This window comes from Vigna umbellata, chromosome 1 (assembly GCF_029865625.1).
Source record: "Vigna umbellata cultivar VRB3 chromosome 1, Vumbellata_1.0, whole genome shotgun sequence".
NCBI classification, from domain to species: domain Eukaryota; kingdom Viridiplantae; phylum Streptophyta; class Magnoliopsida; order Fabales; family Fabaceae; genus Vigna; species Vigna umbellata.
Genome location: NC_142165.1, coordinates 53,273,655 through 53,300,829, shown reverse-complemented (window position 1 = coordinate 53,300,829; position 27,175 = coordinate 53,273,655). Strand labels below are relative to the sequence as shown.

At 31.8% G+C, this 27,175-nt stretch overlaps 2 protein-coding genes across 2 annotated transcripts; both read right to left on the bottom strand.

The window, feature by feature from the left end:
* Positions 1 to 3,423: 3,423 nt before the first annotated feature.
* LOC148205732 (G-type lectin S-receptor-like serine/threonine-protein kinase RKS1) lies at positions 3,424 to 7,445 on the bottom strand. The gene is made up of 7 exons (XM_088111910.1): positions 6,099 to 7,445; positions 5,872 to 6,000; positions 4,945 to 5,114; positions 4,597 to 4,807; positions 4,258 to 4,495; positions 4,030 to 4,180; positions 3,424 to 3,936 (listed from the first exon to the last, which is right to left on the bottom strand). Exons 1-7 carry the CDS (start codon positions 7,402 to 7,404, stop codon positions 3,640 to 3,642), a joined length of 2,502 nt encoding a protein of 833 aa, XP_087968036.1. The 5' UTR covers positions 7,405 to 7,445; the 3' UTR covers positions 3,424 to 3,639.
* Positions 7,446 to 18,716: 11,271 nt separating this feature from the next.
* On the bottom strand, positions 18,717 to 25,188 carry LOC124821515 (receptor-like serine/threonine-protein kinase SD1-8). The gene is made up of 7 exons (XM_047293408.2): positions 23,734 to 25,188; positions 20,452 to 20,607; positions 20,173 to 20,363; positions 19,855 to 20,065; positions 19,534 to 19,771; positions 19,302 to 19,452; positions 18,717 to 19,205 (listed from the first exon to the last, which is right to left on the bottom strand). The coding sequence occupies exons 1-7, from the start codon at positions 25,025 to 25,027 to the stop codon at positions 18,894 to 18,896; spliced, it is 2,553 nt and encodes an 850-aa protein (XP_047149364.1). The 5' UTR covers positions 25,028 to 25,188; the 3' UTR covers positions 18,717 to 18,893.
* Between the last annotated feature and the right edge of the window lie 1,987 nt (positions 25,189 to 27,175).

Sequence of the window (27,175 nt, the reverse complement as noted above, 5' to 3'; positions counted from 1 at the left end):
TGGAATCACCAAGGTAAACATATTCTCCCTCATCCCCTACACTAGTGTAGGAGGAAAAAGCACTTATGTTTGCATGATGGCTCGACTTTTCTCATGCGAAGCAATTTTCCTTGTTTTTAAAATTGGGGTTAGATCCATTAGGACAAAAATTTTGAAAATTATTTTTCTTTTTGTGATCAAGTTTTTTTTCGTACCTTTTTGGAAAATGTTTGTCTTCTACCATATTTGCTTTTGAGAAAAAAGCTTTGGCCCTTGCAATAGCACACTCTTTCCTGTTGGTATCTTCAATGATAATGTGCGTAATAAGCTCTGAAAGCAACATCTACTTGTGCTTGTGTTTCAGATGTTGTTTGTAGTCAATCCAAGATGGTGACAATTTCTCGATCAAAAGTTTTGAAACAAACTTATCGGGTAGAATTATGTTCTCTACTCTGATATTTTCAAGCAGCTTGTGGTTCTCATTGATTTAAGTCTTTGTGTCCTTATCTTCAATCATCTCTTAGCGTAGTAGTTTCTTATGACGAATCTTTGTCGGCGACATCTTTGACAGTATATATGAGAATCAACGAATCTCAAATGTCTTTTGCTTACTTATAAGAAAATACACATCAAACAAGTCATTAGACAATGCACTAAGTAAAGTGCGTTAGCACACCTTGTTCAAATGAATCCAATCTTCAACTTGCTTTGAAGGGATACTAGAGTCGGGTTTTGGATATAAGAAAGCAGTAGCAACTCCATACATGTCTAATAAGGTAGAATACCTTGATTTTTGACACATCCGAAAATGGTTTCGTAAAGACCGTCTAAGTTTTGGAAACAAATTTTTTTATTCTCTAAATTTGGGTTATTGATGTTAACCATAAGTCTTGAAGATTGTTGTAAATACTAACAATATCACGAATAAAAGACTTCACGATGTGTGTAAATTCACTATCTTAAAGAATTATCCACGATATGTTGTGCAAGTCTTTTAAGATACAACATGAATTTCTCAAAAAATTTTGAGGATATCAAACTAACAAGCAACTCTAAAAGGAGTAAATATATCCATTATAATAGAAGAATAAAAAAGAAAAATGAGAGAATAAAAGAGATCTGAGATGGAGAGATAGAAGAAAAATGTGTTTTGTGATTTTGGATAAAGTACAAGACACCTATTTATAGGTGGAGGAGAGGTTTTGAGATTGAATGCAAAAGACACACCGTACCTTGTGGCTGAAGGCGAGCAAAGAGCTTCGTAATATAATTCGAACTTTATAGATAATTGATATTTTGGATATTGATATGAAAATTTCAAATTTCAGAAAGGATAATGATACTTTCACAACATTTTTTTGTCAACATTTTAACACCACCTACGTGTCATTCTGTGATTGGTCCATGTTGGTGTTTATGATTATTATTATTAATTGTGGAGTAATTTTGGACCAATCACAGAATGACACGTAGATAATGTTAAAATGTTATCAAAAAAATATTGTCAAAATATCATTATCCTTTGAGAAAATAATAGTTCTATTTAAGAACTAAAATAATAATTTATTATATATTAAAGGATAAAGTTGAAATATTATTATTTTTTAAAATAATATTATTTTAAGAAATAAAAATAAATTATATGTTTTGAAAGATTTTATTAATGATCAAATGATTATAAATCATAAAATAATAAAATTAAAAATGAAAATATAATGACTAATAATTATAAATTATAAAAATATAAAATTAAAAATGAAAAATATAGAATAAAATTTTTATATTTTAAATATAAGTTATTTTTTAACAATTTATTAAATGATTGATTAATTAGAAATTATAAAAAAATAGGAAATAAATAATATAAAAAATATATACTTAAAATATAAATTATTTTTTAATACTTTATTAAATGACCAATTAATTAGAAATTATAAAAAGATAAAATTAATAATAAAAAGGTAGTACAGACAAATTGGTTTAAAAATAAAATAAAGATTAAAAAATAAAATAAATTTTGTAGACATGTATTAACAAAATAAATATACAAAAAATTAAAAAATAGATAAAAAAATTAAAGGTTTAAACCCTCGGATTGTTCTCATATTTGTTGAGGAATCTCAAGTGGGTCCTCGTATTTGCAACTGTCTCAATTGAGTCCAAATATTTGAAAAATTGAGTCAATTAAGTCGTGTCCGTTAAGTTTTTCATAGACGGTGTTAACAGATGCTGACGTGGTGCACACTTAATATGTTGATGTGTATTGTTTGATTACGTGAAATTTTTATTTAAATTAAGAGATTATGACATGACAAAATTTAAATGGTTTATGTGAAAATTTAGGGATTTTGTTTGCTTTGAGTTAGGAGAGTGGTGTCGAGGGAGTAATGAACAAACAGAGAGTTGCCACTACAGAACACACCTCCACAAAGGGAACGCCGCCTGGTTCATCGGACTCAAGCCCCTCCTCCCTGCGACCACCGCACCAGAACCCAAGAAAGAGAAATGGAAAATGACACATTCTCTTGCAAAACGAAGCAAGGCCAATACGATTAGGGAAGAAGAGAACTCCATTTTACTTGTAAAGGAAGAACCTCTGGATTACATAAATTACTTCTTTGTATTCTGCTTCCGTTCTTGTTACTACATTACATAAGCATAAAAAGGAGCTCAATTAGCAAAAAGGCAAAAGTGTTGTGTGAAGAGAGAGAGAGAGAGATAAAAAAGAAAAGAGAGAGAAGATGGGTTAGGCTGAGAGCTTCGCAATGGGCGACGAGGTCCATGTGGGAGTGGGTGGTGGAGGGAGTCTGACCAGATCTGGAAACAAATTCCTTGGTTCGATTAGGAATAAATTTCCTCACGTCAAAAACTCTTAATTTTAAAAAGTTCCACATAATAAAACTTTTTTACATCAACATGCACCACGTGAGCATATGTTAACGTCGTCTATGAAATATTTGAATTCATTTGAGACAATTGCAAATATGAGGACCGACTTGAGATTCCCAACAAATACGAAGACGATGCGAGAGTTTAAACCAAAATTAAAATAAATTTCATACAATTGTAATAATAAAATAAATATAAATAAAAAAATTAAAAAAATCAAATGATTAAAATTATTTTTAAAACACTTGTGAATAAAATAAAATAAAGTTAATATATTTTTTTCTTATATTATAATAGATTATGAACTAAATAATTAGTTAGATTTTAATTAAGGGAAGACTCTGGTAATAGAACTAGCAACACTGTGTTTTTTTAACAACTTTTTTTGACAATTTTTTTAGAACGGTCTATGTGATGGTTTGTGATTAGTTCGTTTCAAATATACGGACCAATAAAATAATAACATATAGTTTATTATCAAAAAGTTGTTAAGAAAAATTGTTAATATATCATGATCCCTCTTAAAAACACCAACCACCAGTGGATAAAGAATCAAGATTATAAACATAGATTCAAGATGTCCTTTTCTCTGATTAGATTGTGTCGCAGAAGTTCAAGATCTAATCTCTAAAGTTTCTACCATCACACAAATGCACATAATGGCCACATTCCAACACTCTAAACACTATAGAACCTACCCTACAAGTCCCGCAAGATTCACATTTTATGTAAAGTGTGAACAATTTATACATGTCTGAGGTAGCCTTTTAGCTAACGAGCACTCACAGTAGTTGCTGTTATTTCATTTATTGAAGATCCACCACCTGATGTTGATGACTCGGCCAAATCTCCATTCAGTAAAAATGCTGGCTTTTGGGGACGGGAAAGACTTGTTTCGTTGCCTAGCATGAAAACAACTTCTGACAATGAAGGTCTATACGCTGCATTTTCTTGCACGCACAATAGACCAATCTGAATGCACCTCAGAACAAAAGCTGGAGAATAAGACTCACCCAGTGTTGAATCAACTATATCCAACGCCCTTCCTTCTGTCCACAGTATCCAAACCTACTTATAACATAATCACTAAATTAACCACTCACTGATAATGCCAAAATAATTTTGTTAGCCACTTTTAATGACTACTCTTTCTCAACTTACATGTCCAATTAAATTTCGGGAGGATCTTCCCCTTTCACAGTCTGTATTTCTCTTGCCAGCAATAATCTCCAGGAGTAAGACCCCGAAACTAAAGACGTCAGATTTTGTTGAATACCGTCCATCCATGGCATATTCTGGTGCCATATAGCCACTACATGCAAAAACCATTAAAACATTATAAATAATACATATTAATAACAGCAGTCTTTACATGAATAATACACCTACTATGTTCCGACTACTCTTCTCGTCCTTGCTTGGATTTGATCTTCTCCAAATATTCTAGCCATACCGAAATCTGAGATCTTGGGATTCATTGCAGCATCAAGGAGTACATTGCTTGCTTTTAGATCTCTATGAATTATTTTCAGCCTTGAATCTTGATGAAGATATAGAATACCTCGAGCAATCCCCAAAATGATTTCAAACCGCTTATCCCAAGTCAGTGATGACCTTCGCTTTTCATCTGAATTTAGCGTTCAAACTCTCAGATATGCATAAAGAAGTGAAATGAAACAGGAGTATAACATTTTCTTTGTAATAAAGAGAGAGTAGAGAAAGACAAACCGAATATGAAGAAGTCCAAGCTTTTATTTGGTAAATATTCATAAACTAACATCCTTTCTTCTTTTTCAAAGCAACAACCGAGCAGCCTCACTAGATTTCTGTGTTGAAGTTTAACTAACAATGTAACTTCAGTTTTAAACTCTTCGGTCCCTTGACCTGAATGTTCCGACAATCTTTTCACTGCTATCTCTTGTCCATTGGCTAGACAGCCCTGAAATGTTTATAACTCTTCAACCCCATTTCACTTTTTTTTTTCATCATTTTTCAACAATTTCTATTCAAGGAAAACTAAAGACATAAAAGACACTTCTCACAACAGTTGCTCAAGCATGATGGAGTTTGAGTTACCTTGTAGACAGAACCAAATCCACCTTGCCCAAGCTTGTTCTCATCACTAAAATTTCTTGCGGCTTCCATTATCACTTTAAGGCTGAAAAACGGAAGATTTCTATGCGTGCTGCTTTGGATACCATTGTCATGTCCAGGGGAAAATTGGTTTAAATGATGCATCACTTTATCTGAAATTATAAATGCCTTGAGATATAACTTGAAGCAATATAACCCACCACATTCTTAAATAATAAAAGAAAGGTGCAGAAGAATTTAGTGAATGGAGTTAACATATATATAATACCTGATATATCAGTATTACTTATTAAAGAATAAAAATGTTTTGTTTCTACAACTAGATATGTAGTTGTAGTTTGGATTAAAATTAGACTTCAATTCAAAATTCAATCAAGCTCAATTAAACTGCCAATCAAAGAAAGAGGAAACAAGAGTTTCAGAAAGCACATTGAAAACATAGTGTTTGGAGGAGAATGAAAACCACAATCAAGTATGGAATGTCTAACATTTAAATTTAAATTTTCCTCTTAATTTCCATTTGAATTTCAGCATCAACACGGTTATATATAGTCAGGTTGGCTCTTATAAAAATACTCTAGAGTGAATAAGAAACTCAGATTTTTTAAGAGATTTGTTCCTTCACAGAGTGACTTTCTTTCTTGTAAGTCTTATAAAGTGGGTGTTCTCCATTTCTATTTCTTAACCATGTTTTCTATTTTTTTTAGTTTCATTAGTTGCATCACTTGTAATTGTTTTTTAAGACATTTTATGTTCATGTTGCTTTCTTTATTGATATGCTCTTATTTTAATTCTTGTTCATATGTTGTTGGCATGTGTTATTATTTTAATTCTTATTCCTATGTTGTTGACATGCACTTATTTTAATTCTTGTTTTTAAATAATAATTATAAAGAACAGAACACTAACCTTTGGTTTTCTTCTTCCACCGGAAATACAGAGCGAAGAGGATAATGATACTTGCTACTGCAGAAGCAGTCACAATTACAGCAATCCTCATTTTACCGCGTAATCCTTTTGTCTTTTTGTTATAATTTGCTGACAAGAAGAAACATTTCAGATAGGTTGAAGCAGAATGTTAAAATATATGTGTGGTGTTAAATTCATACAGAGAAAAAAATAGTGGGAGGAAGTACCTAGTTCTTCTGCATCAACACGGACAAACAAATCTTGGCCTTGATCACTCAGTTTTTGTATGTCTGTTAAATTTCCATGCCATGCCAAGCACCCACTTCCACCATTCCTCACATCAAGAACTGCATAAGCAGTGCAAGAGCAGTTTCTCAAGCAATCCTTCTCACACTCGTCCAAACTCCAACCCTCTTTGGCAGTTGCCTCAGAGGTATCAGGCAGCTTTAAGCCTTCAAGTTTCACAAACCCTTCTCCATTCCCACAAACGGATACACCTTTCTTCCTCACGCACCCTTCTGACCCATCTCTGTTATTGTACCACTCATGTGAGGATTTGGGTTCAAACCCAGGTAGACAAGTACACCGAAATTCCTCAAAGTTCAAAGGGTCACAATTACCGTTTGATCCACAGGTTCCATAGTTATCACATTGGTTTATTGGCACAGACCAGTACCTGTTCCACTGATTCTTTTGCTTATCCCGAGTGAATACGTTAAAGAAACCTGATTGCTGGACTACCACCCAAGTGATCAAGGACTTATCGCGCGGGTTAAATGAGAGAGCTACGAGGTTTTCGTTTTCAGTAAAAGAAACATTAAAAGTAAGCAAATCTCTTTTCATGTTGGGTACACCCATAAATAATTCACCGTTCCATGATCCACCTCGCCACAGGGGAAGGTTCTGGTGATACAAGAACAACTGTGCCTTCCCAGTGCTGCTCAGTTCCAATGTGTAAGAACCTGTTCCGGGGTCATCATCTGTCTTCCAAGATTGGAGGATCCAACTCTGGTTAGCTTTTCTGTCGAAACCAATTCTTAGATATGGAATCAAGGTGTCTGTGGGATGATCAAAGCTTTGCCAGATGAGAGTTTTGGTGTCGTTAAGAATCAGAAGAAGGTTTGCTAGGTCTGAGAGTTGAGCTATGACGTCAGTGGCAGTGCTATTTGATTGTGTGAGTGAAACACTGGTAGACCAAATGGGACTAGTGCTATAGTTGTGGTGGAGGACTAGGTTTCCATCTGGGTTGATTGAGAGAACCCCAGAGGTGTCATTGATGGGAGTGTCTCTGTTTGCAACCCAAACAACAGTTTGTTCTTGAACGTTGTTGAACCATATTCCCACATAGCGGGATTTGGATTTTCCTGGACTGAAAAACCCAAGAGCAAAGGTTTTGCCTTTGGAAACAAGAAGCTCGCCATCTCTGATGGCTTTGTCAGAAGATATGGTATCAGAACAAGAACAAAAATGGAAGGTGAAGAGTAGAATCAAGGAGCTTAGCATACATATTTTATGCTTATGGGTTTGGTTCATCGCAAAACTCGGAGTGTTTTTGGGTTAGTGCATAGTGTTACCCTGTCAATTTCGTTTCATACCACCTCCTGCATTATATGAGAAGGAAACGTGGTTGGCACCAAAATCTGAATTTCTATTGTTAAATATTTTCTATAGATATTAATTATTTTGTGTTAGATCCAAGTTAAAAGCGAGCTTGGTTTAATTTTAATTGTGTTTGAACGACTAAGTTTAAAATATATCTTTTTATAAATTAGATTATGTCATATGTAAAATGTCTACTTTATTAACCAGACCTAAGTTGAACTTTGTTTAATGAGTTTTATTTTACAAACATAAAAGTTGTCTTTATGTTGTTTGTCTGATAAGTATTTGATTGCAAGCAATTATACATTATTTTTTAAGTTTTTTATTCGACATACAATGGTACAGTATATGTCAAACCTAATAAACTTTTATTTAATGTTGGTAAGGAATGTATGCATGCTTCTTTGTTTATTTTTATTTTTTGGATCTCGCAATATTTTATCAGCAATAAATTTTTTAAAAAAACATGTTGAAAGATATTCATACGTAAGACTTTTTTGAAAAATGTGAGATAAGATATTGTAGAGTTAGCCACCTGTACAAGATCATGCATCTTCCTAAAAAAATGGAAAAAAGCTACCTATTTATGCTAATAAAAATTTGTTGTGTTTAAGAGATACTGTCAAATTATTAACGCAAGTTTAATGCTTATTCAAGAACATTGAATGCACATTTCACACAAAAAGAATTAGTAGAGGAAGAAGAATCACACAACTCCAAAGTTTTTGCCATGGATCTTTCCTTCTTAAACATTATTTATAGAAGTTTTCTATAAAAAAATATTTTTGATGAAATTTTTGTAATAAGACATGCGTAAGCTGATTTTTTTTATAGCAATCCCTTATCTTTGTAATTTTAAGGAAGTGTTGATATTTTCTAGAAAGAATATGTTTAAAGCGTTGTTTGTAACATCCCGAAATACATTATAATTATTATATAGTCATTACTATTTTTAATAAGATAGATTAGTCATCCAAATAATTATAAAGGAACTTTATATACAAACTAGTTAAACAAAACTATATATAAGATAGCTAAGTAAAGATATTAAACATCTGCAACACCTTCATCTAACGTCTGCTTCAAAGAAACATCATTTCTTTCTGCTCACACCCACCGGATGATCATAGTCAGAAAAGAAGCAAAGAAACATACAACCACAATAAAAAAATAAAAGGTAAGCTAGATACAAAAACAATTCCTCATAAACTTAAAGTAATTCATACATATATAAGATATAATATAAATCAAACCAAACATCTTAACATACAATGACCTAGACTAGACTATCCAGACTTAGAATGAATGTTGAGCTATGATGGATTGTGCAGTGGCCTCTACTACTTTGCAAAGTCATTGTCAATGGGTTTCACCCTACCACACTCACAAGGTTAGTTTGTACCACGTCGTAGGCCATACTGAAAGCACCTAGACTAAGACCTCCTGTTACTTTGACCACATGTGTCAATCTTCTCTACTTGATAATGAAATACCATTATAGCGTTAGGATAACCTTCAAGACTGAGCTCCCTGCATTCATACTAATAATACTTGAAACCACACCAAGAAAAGTTTCTCCTTAGAACTCATTTCCATACCTTTTCCATTTAATAAACAAGTAGACATAACACTGTATACATCACCATAAAGCTCATGCTAAATTATCACACATGCATCATAGAGACCAAAACAGTACATCCCAAAACATGCCAAAAATTGAAAATCCAAAGTTTGGCTTAGGGGTGCTTAGCTCCCCCAAACAGGACGCTCACATGTCAGGCCACTGGAATGAGGGCTGCTAAGAGGGTTCTTGGGGGCGCCTGGGCGCTACACGAGGTTTTAAAACTCTCTTTGGTGACCATCTACCCAAGTTTGAATGGTTCCTATAACCTCTTACGCACTAAGAAACATCTAAAAACAAATCTCTAACTTAAATTGACCACTCTGAACCTCAATTAGTCATTCTAGTATACCTAAACTCCATTCTACTACTTCCTACACCAACTTTAGCATACTAAAGGCTTAGACAAGTCCTAAATGACTCAATTACAGACCACAAATTGTCCACTTTAGTCTAAACCCTCTAATTCACAATCTCATTACTCTAAACATCAATTTTTACACTTTAAAACAATCCAAAACACCAAAATTGAACTACCCTAAGTTCTATATCATATTTCTACCCAACCAAACTCCTAACATATTTAAAATGCTCCCCTAACAGACCTGAAAAATCATATTAATCAGTTCCACTCATTTTTTTACAACTTTGACTATTAAAACCTCTATTTTAACTATAAAATCCTTAGATATTCAACTAATTACTCTATAAACTTCACCACCAATTCCCAACATCCATACCAAACCTTAACTTACAATTCATGACAACCACATCATCAAACTTTGTATCACACACAAAAACTAATCATACAAAATTCAAATGCACCCATAATTCAAATAAATTAACACTAACATAATTATTAAAATCTTAATATAATCAAATTGTCATACATACAATTACCCAACATACAACACCAACTCAAATTAAAGTTAGCAACTAGCTTCCCTTACCTTAGATCGGCAATAGATCTCTAAAACTCTAACTCCATTGCTTAGAGTCCAAAAAACTCTAAAAACACCTACAAAACGCCGAATTGAGAACAAAATGAGTCCTTTGGACCAGAGCTTGCAAGAGAATTAGAAAGAGAAACCAAAGAATGTATGCGACAAAGAATCGCTTCATGGAATTTCAAATTAGAAACGAAAGAGAAAAAGGAGTCAAAATTTACTTACTCTATTCTAGAAATTGATCGGATAGATGTGAAAATTACTCCAGTGTGATCTCCTAAGAACTTTGTGATACTTTTTGATTGTGAATTAGATGACGAAAAGATTGAGAAATCTTAGAAAGGAAGTTAAGAAAAATAATTGTTAAGAGATCATCGATGTTTTAAGTAATGGGATGAGTTTAAGAATTTTTATTTATTTTATTGAATTATTTTAACTTAAAAATATTTAGTCTCATTATTTTAAAACATTTATTAACTCTAACTCTCTACTTTCTAAATTGTTACATTATCTTTATATTTAGTAACTAATCTTGTTTTTATATATATTTTTTGAATTGTATTTTATATGAGTAATTATGTTTTAAATAATATTTGGCTTTAGTCATAAATATTGTGTTTCAAATAATACTGATTTTAATAAGAGTAATTATATTACAAATTATATTATATATATATATATATATATATATATATATATATATATATTATTTATTTGAAGACATATCCGTATCTAACGCTTATGATATGACAATGTGTGATGACTTGGCTGATGTCTTCATACCTATAAATTAAATATGACAAAAATATTTCACAGAAAATAATTTCACTTAAATGATTTATTATATAAATTCATCCAACTTTTTGGTTAGCAATTTATTCTTATTATTGGCTTTGAGTAGACAATTATACAATACTCCAATCAATTTATATAATTAGTTGACATCCACATTTTGTCTTTATTCTTTTTTTATAATTTAAAAATTTACTTTTTTTCTGATAATTACAAGACCCTTAAAACCAGGTTTGTTAAATAAAAAAAATGGTTTTAACAAAAACGTAACTACTGCAGAAACCTACTGTGGACGACATAGTGATCATTAATAAAAATGTAAATTTTGAACTATAAAGAAAAAAAAAAGAGAATAAAATATTGATGCAACTAAATTACGTAACCCGTGTTATTTTTAATTTTAAAATTAATATCAAGCATATATAAAACATCCTAACACATTATTAGTCCTTTGACCGGTGAGTTTTATATATATATATATATATATATATATATATATATATATATATATATATATATATATATATATATATATATTATTAAATTTGTAGAGGTCAAAAGAGTGGGGCTTTAGTTCTATTTGCATTAATTTAGCCGCCTACACAGTAATTCAATTTTTTTTTTTTATGAAAATCAAAAGTCTAATCATGTGTTCAATAATATTTTGTATAAGCTTGATTTTATTTTAAAACTAAAAATATTAAAAGAAACATCATAATTGTCAAAATTAAAAAACCGCTAAAATGATTAAATTTTATAAACGAGTATGGATAGTTGTATGTTGTTAATTATTTATACATTACTACAATTTCGATGCAAAAATGTCTGTTAATAATATAATTTTATATTGGGATATGCTTTATGAAAAAATAAATTACTTAATTATTGTATCAGTTAAAAAAGTATAGTTCATAAATTTAATCCTGCAATTTTGATGGGGAAATGTAGGAATGGTAAATTTAAATAGTTTTTAGAATATATGTTATGTCATTAAAACATTATAAGAATTTATATTATTAATAAACGTAAATCTTTGTATAAATTATCCAAATTTTCTGTAGTAAGTTAATCCCACCAAATGTTTTATTAATATATTTTTTTACAGAGAGCAGCAGCATAATGCTGAAGATAGAAAATAATATATAGTAAGAATGTCAATTGTAATCATTTTTTAAAAATATATAGTAAGGAATGTCAATTGTAATAATTTTTTTTGCATTTGTATTCAATTCCTATGAAAATTACATTTAGCGAAGTTAAAGAACATTTTTTAGAGTACGTTTACAATAATTACCTTTTATTGATTGAATTTGAACTTATAATGAACATTCATTAACTCTGACATTTTTAACAAAGTTTATTTAATTTTTGTTTGTTTTAAAGTATTCATAATTTTGTTAATAACTGATCTAAGTTGAAAAGATATGATAAATTATTTATAATAATATTTCTGGCTACACCGACATTCTTTTCCTTTTCCTATTAAGATGTTTATTTCGAATTAAAAATTGGAATTCATTTTCTTAATGTAATAAAACCCTTACGAAATATTATGCTTGTTTATTTTCATAATAAAAGAATAAAATTGTTGTTATTAAATTATAAAAGTAAATTTAAATCATTTTTACAATTTTATTTTAGACTATTTTTATTCTTTTAGATAATTATTTTGTAAATGGTTATTTTAATTTGAAATAATAGTCAAATTTAAGAAAAATATTTAATTTTGAAAAATAAAATCAGTTAAAAAGTAAAATAGATAAAATAATTATTTTAATTTAAAAAATACTTAAAAAGTAAAATTATAAACAAAATATATACACACAAAGTATTATATTATATATATATATATATATATATATATATATATATATATATATATATATATAATCTATTCTAAATCATTAATAAAGATGATTTTTTAATGTATATTTTTTTATTATCTTTTAGTGTTTGAATAATATTTAATTAAATTTATTTAAATGGTTTTAAATTAAAATAATTATTTTATTTTTTAAATTAAAATAATAATCTACAATAAATAAAAAATCAACATAAACGTATGACATCACATATATTTCCACTCTTAACAAATAGCTAGGTTACACGTTGGTCCCAACTATAAATTGGGTGTAATGAAGATAAATAAATAAATGTATGATATGAATAAAAGAAATAAAGGATAAATTAAGAGAAAAGGAATAAAAATAAAATATACAAAAAGTTATAAAAATTGAAATTGGAGGTTTCGTGTTACAAAAGTGATGTGTTCCAGTTTTTGACGCAGGAGGTTTTCAATACTGAGTTGCTGACGGCGGCTGTCTTCTTGGAAAAGATAGAAACCATTTATAGAGAAAACAAATTGACCCAAATAAATAAACTAGAATATTGCTTTTTAACTTCTGAAATTTAAGATAATACTGATTTCCGTTTCTTAAAATTAAATAATTATTCTAATATCATACAATTAAAAAAAGTGATTTAGTTCTTAAATATTAAATTTAAAAATTAAAATAAATTCTTTTAAAAAAATTTGATTCCAAAATTTAAATAAATGGTGTGTTTCTTTACACAAATACAATAACCATGTTTAAAAAATAAATTATAAAGTTTAGAATAAGTTATGTCCAACCAACATGACTTCAACATTCATTTTTTAAAAGTCATGAGACAATTTCAAATTTTAACTTTTATAAGTAAAAATTTAATTATAAAAATAACAATATTAACCATAACCTAATAATAGAAAGAAGTTGAAGAGTAGGAGTTGGTGAAACTCGATGTAACAAACAACAATATTATGTTAATAATACTCTTACGTTTATTATATATATTATCTTTATTTTATATTTATAGTTTGTTATTATTTCTTATTTGTATTTTGGGTTTAGTCTATATTTTTTCTGTTAAAATATAATATGATATTCAACACACGAAAGATTAATCATATACATATTTTTCACTATATTTAACATGGTAGCTAAAGCCTAAGATTCTTTTGAGGAAAAAAATTTATGTTGTCTCTACCACTACACTTGTTGTTGTCGGAGGCAGTGCCATATATTGTTGTCGGTGGCGCTAGTGTCTACTGTCATCATTTATTACTACCATTATAAGAGTTCCAGTTTCGACTGACGATCACACATTTTTGATCGTGTTGGCCGGGTGACCACTATGTCGTCAACGACACCTTCATTGGAGCTCCCACATGCTTTAAACGCCTTTTGAAGTTGTGGATCGGCTCCCTTCATCGTCTGTGTGGCACGTCTCGTCTCCTTTCAAGCAACGATTTAGAGCGTCGAGGTCACTCTTTTTCCTCTTTTAGGTTTATCGTGTGTAGTCGCACATCCCCGTCTCCTCTCAGGCAGTTATTTAGAGCATTGATGTTTCTTTTTTTCCTTTTTCAAGTGCCTTTATTGAAGAATCTAGGATTTTTAAGGTTTCTCTCTTGTTTATCAATGGTATCTTCCACTGCTAACCTCCCTTTTCTTACCATTGCGTTTGACCCATCCATATATGATTTTTCTCCCGTGACAAATATGACTTTTGTTAGTTTATTTATAGTCGTTGTGACTCTTCAACAATGACCTCTTTATCCACTGGATGCATTCCTCAACAATGATTTTCAAGAAGAGATTTACATAGAGCAACTTCCAAGATTTGTTGCTCATGAAGAGTTTTCTGGGTTAGTATTTTGTCTTCTATGTTGTCTTCGCAAATCATTAAGTATTTGGTATCACTCGAGTGCAGAAACCGATATTTTTAGTAAGTCTTTATTAATTATATTAGTAACAAATTTGATACATACGATTTGTATGCACAAGCTTGAGGGGAGTATTAGATATATTTTATTTATCTTTTATTTTAGTTTGTTTGATATTATTTCATATTTATATTTTAGGCTTAACCCATATTTCTTCTATTATAAATACAATACCCTATGTGACCACTGCAAAAAAAGGTCTTTGACATTTGTTATTTTGGACATTCAACATCTAACCTAGCCTCGACGTCTTATTGGGAGATGTCAATTTGACGTCAGATTCCACATGGGACGTCAATTGACGTCAGATCCATGTTAACAAACGCCAAAATTAACGACCGACCACCACTAAAACCGATGTTGAGTTGTGCTATGAGCGTGCCTCTTCCGCGCTTAGCGAGAAAATCTTGGGGTGAGCCACTAAAACAAATAAAACGCCGGACTATGCACTACCAGACATCAATTGACATCATTTTTGACACTAACCGACGTCGTAGTTTTTTTTTTTAAATAAATTTGTTTTTACAATACAACCACACCTGAAATACATAAAATGATCCAAGCATATCACAAAATTATATATATTATGCATTTCAAATTATTATAATACTAAACAATCTAGGTAATCCAAAACTTAAGCTATCCAAAGTAAGCTAATTAATGTATTTAACAACAATAAAAATGTTCCTTAAGGATGGTCATGGGTCCTAAGTCCATCTCTGTAGAAGATAAGTTGTCCACTCTTGTCATATCTTCTTAATTGTGTCATCTGATATAGGTGATGTATTCTTGAAGCGTTACAAATTAAGTCAAATTCATTGAAAACGAATAACAACTATATATAAGTTACAACCTTTGGATACAGGATTTGAACTAGTTGACTTTTGGGTTTACTCAACTCTATTTACATTGAAAACATAAGGTAAAATTAAGATAACTATATTCATCATAAAAAAACCATTTCAACATGTTAATGCAACATTTGAAACATAAACTTATGCTTGTAGCATGGATTTCAAGTCATTTTTCATCTTTTGTGCAGGGAACAAAACCATAGAATTGTGCATTGTCTTGGAATGATGATCGCCAGTTGCCAATGAGGCCTATCATGAATCACAAATAGTTAGTGGACTAATTAAGTAAACTTTAATCAAATTTTACATTTTGTAACACATACCCATCAATGTATGGCGCAAAACTCTGAAACTTCCTTTTCATATTCTTGATTGATGTGACGTTCATTCATCTAGCTTTGATCCAGACTATGTTCATAACAAACTTCATCAATCTCAAATTTTTAACTCTCACAAGGTTAAGCCCTACCCATTTAGAAAAATTATTTATCATAATTTGCTAACACACATACAAAGAAGTCTAAGATGATAATTTGATAAGATTTCGGCAACATTTTGCATTGGTCTTTGAAATACACGAAATGAAAGTGGTAACGGATGACCACAATCAAATATGTTATAGCAAACAATACAAATAATTTTAACCAAAATTTTATCAAAATTATCCATAAACTCCAACGAACATGTTATAGCAAATTATGAAAAATAATTTTCCCAAATTGTCTGATCGGACAATTTGAAATTATGTACAAACAATTAAAAGTTTAATAGTTTGTGTAAAATCTCAAACGGGAACTAAGTTTCACTCAATGATTTCATACTACAATCATAATTACCACATCAAACTTAATCAATCATTCTTGTGTACTCAAGAGATAACGTGTAACAGAAAAACTAAAAGTCACATTACCAACAACTAATATCCATTAATTAAAAATAATATCTTCAATAACTAATCACATCTCAAAACTAAAATTCACATATCCAATAACTAATAACCCATAACCAATAATAAATATCCAATATCATATCCAATACCTAATAACCAATAATCAAACAAAATACTAATCTTCTTAAAGGGTTCTAAATGGAAATCACCAAAAGAGAATGAGAACAAGAAATGGAGAATAGGCATGAGCAATGGAGAGGAAAGCGCCACCGTCGAGGTCTGAGAACTCACATACAAGAAACTACATCAAAAGCCAATGAAAACTAATTTTAATTGGTGCAAATGGAAAATAGTGGTTCCAAACATAATGTATTTAGTGCAAAATAATTTTAAATGGTGCAAAGTGAAAGAAAACTTACCTGAATGTCAATGGCAAACAAGAGAAAGCAAGAGGAAGAAGACAAAGATAACGAGAAAGAAAACGTGTAACTGATGCTCGTGATCTAGAGTTGGTGAAAAACAGGGGATTTGACGTCGGCTCCCCTTCCAACCGACGTCAAATTGCTTTAAGACGTCGACCCTCCTTCCTAGTCAACGTTTAACTCGTAAAGAAAAAATAATATTGACACAAAAAATGAGATATTTTCGCACCTTTTTTACATTCGTGGGGAGTCAACGTCTAATTCAAATTAGACGTCAGGGGATCTGTAGCCGACGTGCAAAGTCAATATAACAGTGACTTCTGAGTTATGTTTGCAGACCATTTAACGTCTGTGGGGTGGAGAACTGACGTCTATAATGACATTTTATTTACAATACTACCATCAGTCATTTTTTATATTGGATTTTTGTTCATTAGATGTTAAACGCGCACATTAAACACTATTTTTGCACTAGTGTGTATATTTAATACAAAGAAAATTAATTCTATACATAATTTTCAGTAAATTTAACAACTTTCAACACACATAATAATTTTGTATTTTCTTTAAAAAGATACATAATTTATTATTGATTTAGTTTCAATTTGTTTTAAGAAAATAATATTAACAAAAAAAATTGAGATAGTAGCATTTTTTCTTGCAAGCAACGTGAAACAATTTATCACAACTTAATATTTGAAAACAATGAGTTCCACTTAACAATTTATCAAGCGCATCTCAAGTTCTAACAGAACATCAATGTAGGATCAACAATTACACCAAATATATCATTTTGGGAAAGTACTAGAAACCCTAGATTATATTAATTCTAAAATAATCCATTTTATTATTTGTAAATCTATTAAAACATTACTTTTAATTTTATTTAGACTTGATGTAATTTAGTGTAATTCCTCGATTAAGAATATTACCCAGTGTTTGATAAAATACTTTTATTACATGAAGTGTTATAAAAATTTTAGACTCCAGCTGATTGGTCAATTTACTCATAGTTTTGAATTTGTCTAGTTCTAGTGAATTTTTCAATTGTTGTAGATGAATTTCATGTGATTTTTATTTTCCTATATTGGTTTTTACTAATTAAAGTTTGTTATAGTGTCATTTTTACCTACTGTTTTAAAGAGATTATCAAAGTCAACTTTGTTGACTTGTAAAAATGTCATTTGGCTGACTTTCATATTTCAATTTTTTTTTTGTAATAGAGAACTTAATCTTTTCACTATAAATGTATTCCTTCCCTAATTTAAAATTAAAATTTAGAATGTTACAAGTGTTCGTTGAACAGATATCAAACCTTCACAATCAAATATAAATATTTTATTTGACAAGTCAAATTCATTTGAACTAGTTAATTAAAATGGTGTTGAATTCTATGGAAAGTATCGTAATGCAAGTGAGTTTTATTTGCTTTAGAATATATTAAATCACAGCTTTCAAAGTGTCGGAAGGACAATCTTTGACTGCTGAAGTGATAAAGGATTTTTGTTTTAATTAAAGACTATTTTAAGGTTCTTCATTCTTTACATCAATTTTTCATGTAGAAATCAAGTTTACGAAATACTTTAAAAAGTAGGCATGAATGAGAATTTCTGTATCTACGTGTTACAATAAAATCGAAAAAAAAAATTGATAAAAAAAAGGCAACATTAATTAAAATTTAGATTGTGGCATACAAAAAAGCAAAATTAAGTATTTATGATGATTGATATAATAAAAAAAAAAAATACACTATATCTTAATCCACCATTCCCAAAAGGCACAAACTTTGTAAAAATGGAAAGCGATAGATTCATAGGATCAAAGAGTACATTCGGATAAGCCTAAAATCTAAGGTAAATATTATAAATGCATTGGTTCAATAATAGTGAATATAAGACATGAGGATTTGATGGTATAAAACAATTATGTAATATTTTTCTGTGAAGAGAGCTCAATAACAGCAACGAAAAGTACCTTAAACTATATAACATCTCTAATATACATAAAAAACAAGATCATATTATACCTCAAAAACACTGCAACTATCAAAGAAGGGATTCTTCTTGTTTAAACTTGAAAGAAAAAAAAAGTGATTATACTAGTGTGCTAGCTAAATGAGGTCACGTTCTTTTCTACCTAGCATCTATCATTGTGACAGTGACTTGGTTCACAGTGCATGATTCTTCTAGTTTACTTGAAGAAGATTCAGTTTCCGTAGGATTTCTTCCTAGACAAAACCCTGGGCTTTTGGGTTGTGACATTGATGCAGTATCACTACTCAGCATCAACACCACTGAAGACATCGTTGGCCTGTCTTCTGCACGCTCTTGCACGCATAAGAGACCCACTTGTATGCATCTATGAACTTCTGATGCTGAATATGATGTGTCAATAGACGAATCACTCAGTTCCAATGCATTTCCTTCCATCCACAACTTCCACGCCTACAGTACAACAAACCACAATCACATGTTTGTTATCAAACAGGACATTATATTAGAACCAAACAACAAACATACTACAGCAACGGTTGCACGTACATGTCCTAGAAGATTCAATTCTTTGTTGGCCAAATAGAATCCTCTGTTCTTTTTTCCACTTACTATCTCCAGCACAAGAACCCCAAAACTAAAAACATCAGATTTTACTGAGAAGACTCCATCCATAGCATATTCAGGGGACATGTACCCACTGCATACAAAAATTTGTAAATGGTAAATATCACAATGTTTGTTATGTTTGTGTGTGAGAGAGATGTTACTTGGTACTCACTATGTTCCAACAATTCTCATCGTATTTGCTTCTATCTGATCCGTGCCAAAAATTCTAGCCATACCAAAATCTGATATCTTTGGGTTCATCTCTTTGTCAAGTAGAATGTTGCTTGCCTTGAGATCCCTGTGTATGATCCTAAATCTGGAATCTTGGTGCAAATACAGAAGCCCTCTGGCAATGCCACATATAATGTTGAAGCGCATTTGCCAGTCAAGTGAGGATTTTTTTGCCTTATCTGGATCATCGTGGTTATTATCAATATATCAAGTGTTTGAAATTTGAATACAAATTATGAATCAGAATGTTGAAATGACTCACCAAACAAAATTGCATCAAGGCTTCTATTTTCCATGTACTCATAGACCAGCATCTTCTCGTCCATCTGAATGCTGCAACCAAGCAAACGAACTAGATTTCGATGCTGAAGCTTGACAATCAATTTGACCTCATTCTTGAACTCCTCAATTCCTTGGCCAGAATTTTTTGATAATCTCTTCACAGCAATGTGCTGACCTTCCTTCAACCTGCCCTGGTATAAACACAATTATTCCAGTCATGCATTTTCACGGATCATATCATAATTCATGAGTGCATTCAAGGACTTGTTTGTTGGCGACATTTATTAAAACTGCTTACTTTGTAAACACTACCAAAGCCTCCTTGTCCAAGTTTATTTTCTTCAGAGAAGTTGTTTGTAGCCATTGTTATGGTGCTAAAATCAAACAGTGGCAACTCTAGGTCGTCCATGTTACTTTCACCGGACTGTTCTCTGTTACTTGATAACACTCCCTCATTCATTAACAAATCCTGACTTCTTTCCGAAAAACCTGATTTTGAAACAAAAAACAGTAACATATCATCATACTGCAATAGTTGCAATGTGCACTACCAAGGTGGACAGTAACTGTGCATCACCTCTTTTTTCTGTCTTCCATTTCAATACACGTTGCAATTTCCTCTTCTTCCACAAGATAAAAATTCCAGATGCCAATACTACAAAACCTGCAACACCAACTACAATGCCTATATCCTTTACTGTATTACTTGTCTTGCCAGAATCACCTTCTACCCCTATAAGTCATCAGAGAAACAGCTTTTTTAGTTCAGAGATCCACTTTACATTTGATCTGGTTAATGAAAAGTTATAGCTATCCAAAATCAAGTAAAGTAAATAAAAAAACAAATAAACTTTCCAGTCATTGGTTTCATCAGAATCTCTTATGGTTTCACATATATAATATATAATCTCTCCCACCCCTATGAAAAATCCCATCATCACAATCATCTTTCTTGCATGTAATTTATGTAACAAAGGGATGTGATATGATTTAGTTTTTTTCATAATTTAATTTGGGAATTTGGATTTCCCATTTGAGGAAGATCTGCAACTTTCTGAAGCTACCTACTCCCACCAAAATGAATCAAAAATTCCCATTTGGCTGCAACCAATCCTTTACAATCTCATGGTCCACCAAGAAGATGACTAATTAACCTTTTCCACGTCCCTCTGAAACCTTCCTTTCCTTTTTCAAATTTGAACAGCACCATGTTTGGTCTTGATAAGATAAGATGTCACTTCGCCACCACAGCGACTATGTTTTTAATGCGAATAGTCACATTATGGGCCAGAATTACGACTAGATACAACGCCACTGTTTAATGCAGTTTGAACAGGTGTAAATATTAAAATCGATTTCCTTCAAAATAAATGCAAACTCCTTTTTTCTACTCAGCGTCTTATATTAAGTAGTTGTACATTTATTTATCGATTATAATAATTTTGCTTGTAAGTTATTTAAAAAAAACTGAGTTAACGGTCTAATAAGAAACGCAAATTAATAAACTTCCAAAAATACAAATATAAAAGAATTTTTGTCAGAAGAGACAATTCAAAAAGAGGTGTGGCCTCATGAAACCTTACAAGTCAAAAAGGTTGGGCCACATTCTTGTCATAGAGAGACAAAATTTAATATATTTAAATTCAGAAAAGTGATTGAACAAAAAAAAAAGAAGAAACGAAAGCACTTAAGTGCCCCACAGAGCTTTGAATAGATCCTTTAATTATTGAGTTAATTTGATTAACGCAACAAATCAAGGTGAGGGTAGCACAGTAGAGTGGAATCATGCAGTTCAGCACTTATTTTTCTTTTGGGCACACATAATCTAATATCCAACTTTGGCTGCGTCATCAACCTTTTTTTTTTCTCTAAAAGTAGTTCATCCTTGTTGGTTTGTGAGAATAAAAGGTGGTAAAGCAAAAATCATTCATCATCAATTTGTTTTATTTTTTAAACACAAAGAAGAAAAGGAAAAACAAATCAATTGTCAATCTAATCTAAAGATAGAGTGACAGAAAACAACGTCAAATCTAAGTTTTGAAATGTTTCTAACCATGTTTTGTGTGTTTTTTTTTTTTTTATTTCTATGACTTAGATCTTATGTAAGACCTACTTCTAATTTTAAGATCTTTCAAATACTCTAATGATAATTACTTATAAGATCTATGTTAAGACTTTTGTAAACAATTATTTCAAATTTTAAGGATGAAAAACAAATAAAATATTTCATAGATAAAAACTTACTAATTTTATCATAATTAAAAAATTATGAAACACATTAATTAACCATGTTTTACACAATTTTCTTAAGAATATGTGAAAACATAAACCCTTTAAACTGTCCATAAATGAAAATTAAAGTAAAACATTATCACTTCTACTTTGCAACAAGTGATTTTCAAGGATTTTACACGAAGAATTTAGATATAAGAAGCAAAACAATTTCATTAAATTATTTTATCACTTATTGAATATTTTAATGCACTTATTAGTGAAAAATGATCATGTTAATTATTTATTTAGGGTAAAAATGAAAGAAGAGTTTTTTCATAATTTATTTTTACTTATGAAAAAAGGTAGCTTTGAGTGAGGACCCTGAGCAAACACATCATAAAATCTTCCAAGAAGAATTTGAGGTGCGTTGGGTTCCTTATGTGGAAGTATTAGGAAAATTTTATATACACATAATAAATTTTCAGGTCACCAATGCATCTACCACAGATGGTGAGAATAAGTATTGCTAAGTATTGACTAGTGTGTGTGACTCACTGCCACCGCGACACATGTTGCACACCAGTAACATATACAATCATAAGATTCCCATTGTTCGTATGTGTGAAACGAGGGTCACAAATATCTAATATATACAAATATAACTATCAAATTTTTAATTTATAAAAAAATTATCTAATCAATTATGTTGCTTGTGAAAGTATGAACACTAAAAATTAAATTTATATTAAACAGTTAAATTAGTTAAAATTTAAATAACCATTCTTAGGTAACAAAAAATAGGGTAAAAAAAAACTTGAAAGCAATAGGACTAAGACATTAAAGAGCACGTGTAGCAGGTACAGGCTATCGACAACTAAACTGTTTCGTTGTCTTTCATTCTGTTGGCTTCCTTCTCAGTTAAAACACTCTTCCATTTTCAAATTGATGCTGTCATTTGAATAATTACTTTCTAAGACAAAAGTCAATCTGCTAACGTATTTTGTTTTTCTTTTCTTGTTTGTTTGTGAATCTGCTAATGTTCTCTGGGATAAAAATCATTAAATTAAACATCTAAACCAGTTTCTACGTCTAGAATCTGATATTCCTCTATAATATTTCATCCATCTTAAGTTACTTCATAAGAAGGTTACTCTTTGCAAAAGTGATTATAATTAGTATCATAGTTTAATGTTAGAATAGGGTTTCAGTTTGAACATGACAGATAAGTACTGCTAAACTGCTATAGCTCTATAAAGGTAAGGCGTGCATGTCAAAGGAGTTCTATTCCCGTCTTTTCATACTTGCAAAATATTCTCTTTACTCATTCAACATCTAATGATGCTGAGGACCCTAAACCCTTCCACTCCACTAATTTGGTGCAGTTCTAAAATTCTCATAAGTGCAGTGTTTACTACACACCCATTTCTGTTGACTTGTTTTTCTCAATGCGTGTAAATATGCTCCTATTTCACTATGTGTTTTTTTTAGACACTGTAGTAATCAACGGTTCAAATTGAAAAAAAGAAGAAAGAAACTAAAAGTAACATTTTTTATCAGATTCAAACGACCAAATGCATATGCCCTGTTTTTTCCACTTGAACATGAAACAGAGAAAACGCAGATTCAGAATTCGGGAAGAACATACCTATATCAGAAGCCGCCAATCTGACATAAAGATCTTGCCCTCCAGAAGGGTAGCTTCTGACGTCCAAGAGCTCCCCAACCCACATCACGCACCCACTCCCTCCGTTACTAATCTCAATATTGGCATAAGCAGTGCACGAACAATTCCTCTGGCACAAATTCCCGCACTCCACCAGCCCCATGCTCCTGTTCACGAACACCGACGTTGTATCAGGCAACTTCACATTCTGCATATGCAAAAACCTGTCACTCCCACACGCCAATCCCGTTTTCCTCACACACCCACCAGACCCATCTCGCAAATTCCACGCCTGCTGGTTCCTAGGCCGGAACCCTGTGATGCACTGACACACCGGCGATTCGTTCGTGTCGCAGACTCCGTAGGGACCGCACTCTCTGTAGTTGTCGCATTGATCTTTGGGAGCGTACCAGAATTTGTTCCAAACCTGGGTGCTTTCTATCCACGTAAGGCGTTGGAGTTCCCCGAAAGAGGTCACAGAGAGTCTCGAGAACAAGGAGTGGTTCGCAATCGAGAATGTGTAGTATACTTGGTGGTCATCCGCAAAGAACGAGAACTTAATGGAATCGGTGACGGGATGCATCTCGGGCACCCCGCTGAATCTGTCGCCATTCCAAGGTCCACTACGGTAGATTATCCGGTCCTTGTTCCAGAGGAATATTTCCGGCAGACCACGGTAATCTAGCTTGAAGGAAAAATCCCCGCTTGAAGGGTCTTCGTTTGTGCTCCAGGAGGTTATGTGTTTCTCCATGCCCGTATCGAAGTTCCAACCTAGTTTCATGCCGGGTAACAAGGTATCTGTCGGGTAATCGAAGCTCTGCCAGAGGAACCTAGTGGGGTCATTCTCGTTTTCTTCTCGAAGAACCAGGTTCCCGGAATCCAAGAGCTGAAGAACTGGGTTGATTATTGGTGTGGTGTGATTGGAGGACCAGACAGGTTTTTGGGATTGATTTACGATGATGAGGTTTCCCTTGTCGTCTATTTTGAGAAAGGCGTTGGAATTTTGAAGTGGGGTGTCACGATTTGCCACCCAGACCACAGTTTTATCTGTATGGTGGATGGTTTTGTACCATATGGCCAAGTACCAGGTGGAATTGGTGTAGGAAAAGAAACCAAACTCGAAAATTGCACTGGGGGAGAGGAGGGTTTGGTTGGTTTGGAGGGATTGGGATTTTGTTAAGGTATCTGTGGAGATGGAAAGTGTGGGAAAGAGGGTGAAAAAACTGGTGAAGAAACATAAAAGGAAGAATGTGAGGAGGTCAGTGGAACCTCCCATGTTTGGAGAGGCTTTGTTACTCAGTGTAAGGTAAATTTAAGGTACTTGAGACAAAAGTTGCAGTGCCTCAACTATTTATTCTTCTTTTCCGTTTGACAGAGAATACTCTTTTTTTTTTCTTTATGGATGTTATTTGGTCTCCCTTTTTTCTTTTTCAAAAGCTTTTACCAATAATTTTCAAAATCCGGCATCACCTTTATATATATATATATTCCTACTTAGGTTATCTTCATTTATGGGCTTTCAACCAATTTGGGTTTCATGTTCCTGTGTGTGCATCTGGAACCAGAACCCCCTTTCTAATTGGGAATTAAACTTTTTGGTTTTTTACAAATTTGACTTAATTTACTTTCGAAATTATTGGGTCTGATTTTAAATTAATTATTGAAAGGATTAAGTCGTATCTCATGATCATGACTTCGTTTTGAAAAAGTTTTGAGATCTATATTCGACTTCTTAATATATTGAAATAGTATTTATGAAAGGTGATTTTCGTGAAGATTACACTTAATTAACCTCAAATCAAAGTTATTATGGAATTAGGCAACTTCCGTTAAAAATCACGTTCTTGTATCCCGGTTTAACAACTTTTGTTAAAAATAATATTCAAGTGAAGTCGTACTAGCATTTGATGACTTCTACTGAAATTATGTTGAGCTGAAGTTATGATACTGGCTGACAACTTCTGTTTAAAAACATGATCAATTGAAGTCTTGTCTAGGTGGGTAACTTCAACCTAAATCCAATTTCAATTGAAGTTATGCCACCTGTTAGGCGATTTCTGTGTAAACAATGTTCAACTGAAATTGTGACAAAGATTGACGAATTCTGCTTTAAAATAATTCAACTAAAGTCATGGACATAATTGAAGACTTCGATATTAATGACATTTCATAGTTTTGGTTTTGCAAATTTAATTCTTACTTAGTTATGAATTGTTGGAAAATAATAATAAAGTTAAAGATAGAAATCTTAATATAAATATTCTTTCGTTGTTAGTCAATATAGTAACAGAGAATTCATTTGTGAGATAAAGTCCCACAATGTGATCTTCATGTTTGTCTTCTGGGCTGCTATTGTTGGTTGTGATGGAAAGGTGGAGATGGCAGCTCATCATCATCAATGTTGTCTTCATTATCATTATTGTCACCTTCATCAATCGTGGCTTGGGATGACATTGTGGGAAGATAGTATCCCATGAATGATTTGGGATTGAATGCACACTAGGGTGTGAATTCAAAAGTTTCGAACATATTTGGCGGACCAGAGAAAATATTTGGTTGACTAGGAAAAATGTTATATGTGAATACTTTGGTATGGTGACTGAAAAGACATGTTTTGATGATGAATGATCTATGTTTGTGGACATCGAAGTTTGGTGTATACTAGATAAACTAGACTGACCAACTATGTGCTAATGAACCTGTTAACCATAGAAAGAAGATAAAACATCTTGATATTGAGGTTAAGGGTCTGGTGGAATGTCATACTTTGGGAAGAGATGGAAATTAGTCATAAATAGAAAAGAAGTACATGAGTCAATCTTTTAGGAATTTAACTTACATCATCATTAGATGTGTTAGTTCGGAGGCAATATGTAGTGGATTATAGATTAAAGTATCATTGTATATAAGGCGTGGTGTCACACAAATGGTTGTTACCCGTGAACAAAGTACTTTGAATGAGTTGAGTGTATCGATCATTCCAATCAGCTATCCACCTTTGATGATACTCGAGCCAACATATGTCTGCTCTCCCTCTCCAATATCCTTTATGAAGCTGATTTAAATTTAAAGGTTGAACGAGAATAATTTGTCGAAAGCCAAACATGACCTATCAACCTTGTGGAATTGAACTGTGGTGAAACAAATAAGAGGAACACAGACTCAATATACTACGCAAACCTCAAAATTGATCAACGAAGTGACCTCATCCTTGGTATAAGGAGTCTAAAGGAACTACAATAAATTTCATACATATTAGATGAAAATACTTTTAAAAAAGTAAAACAAAAGTTTGATTGAGAACCTGTCTAGGCTTTAAGTCATCTAACAGCTTCCTTATGACTCACACTCTATTGCTGGGGTGATTTTATTGGAGTGTGTGTGCAAAAGCCCATCTCTTGACAAGTGGAAAGCCAACTCTTGT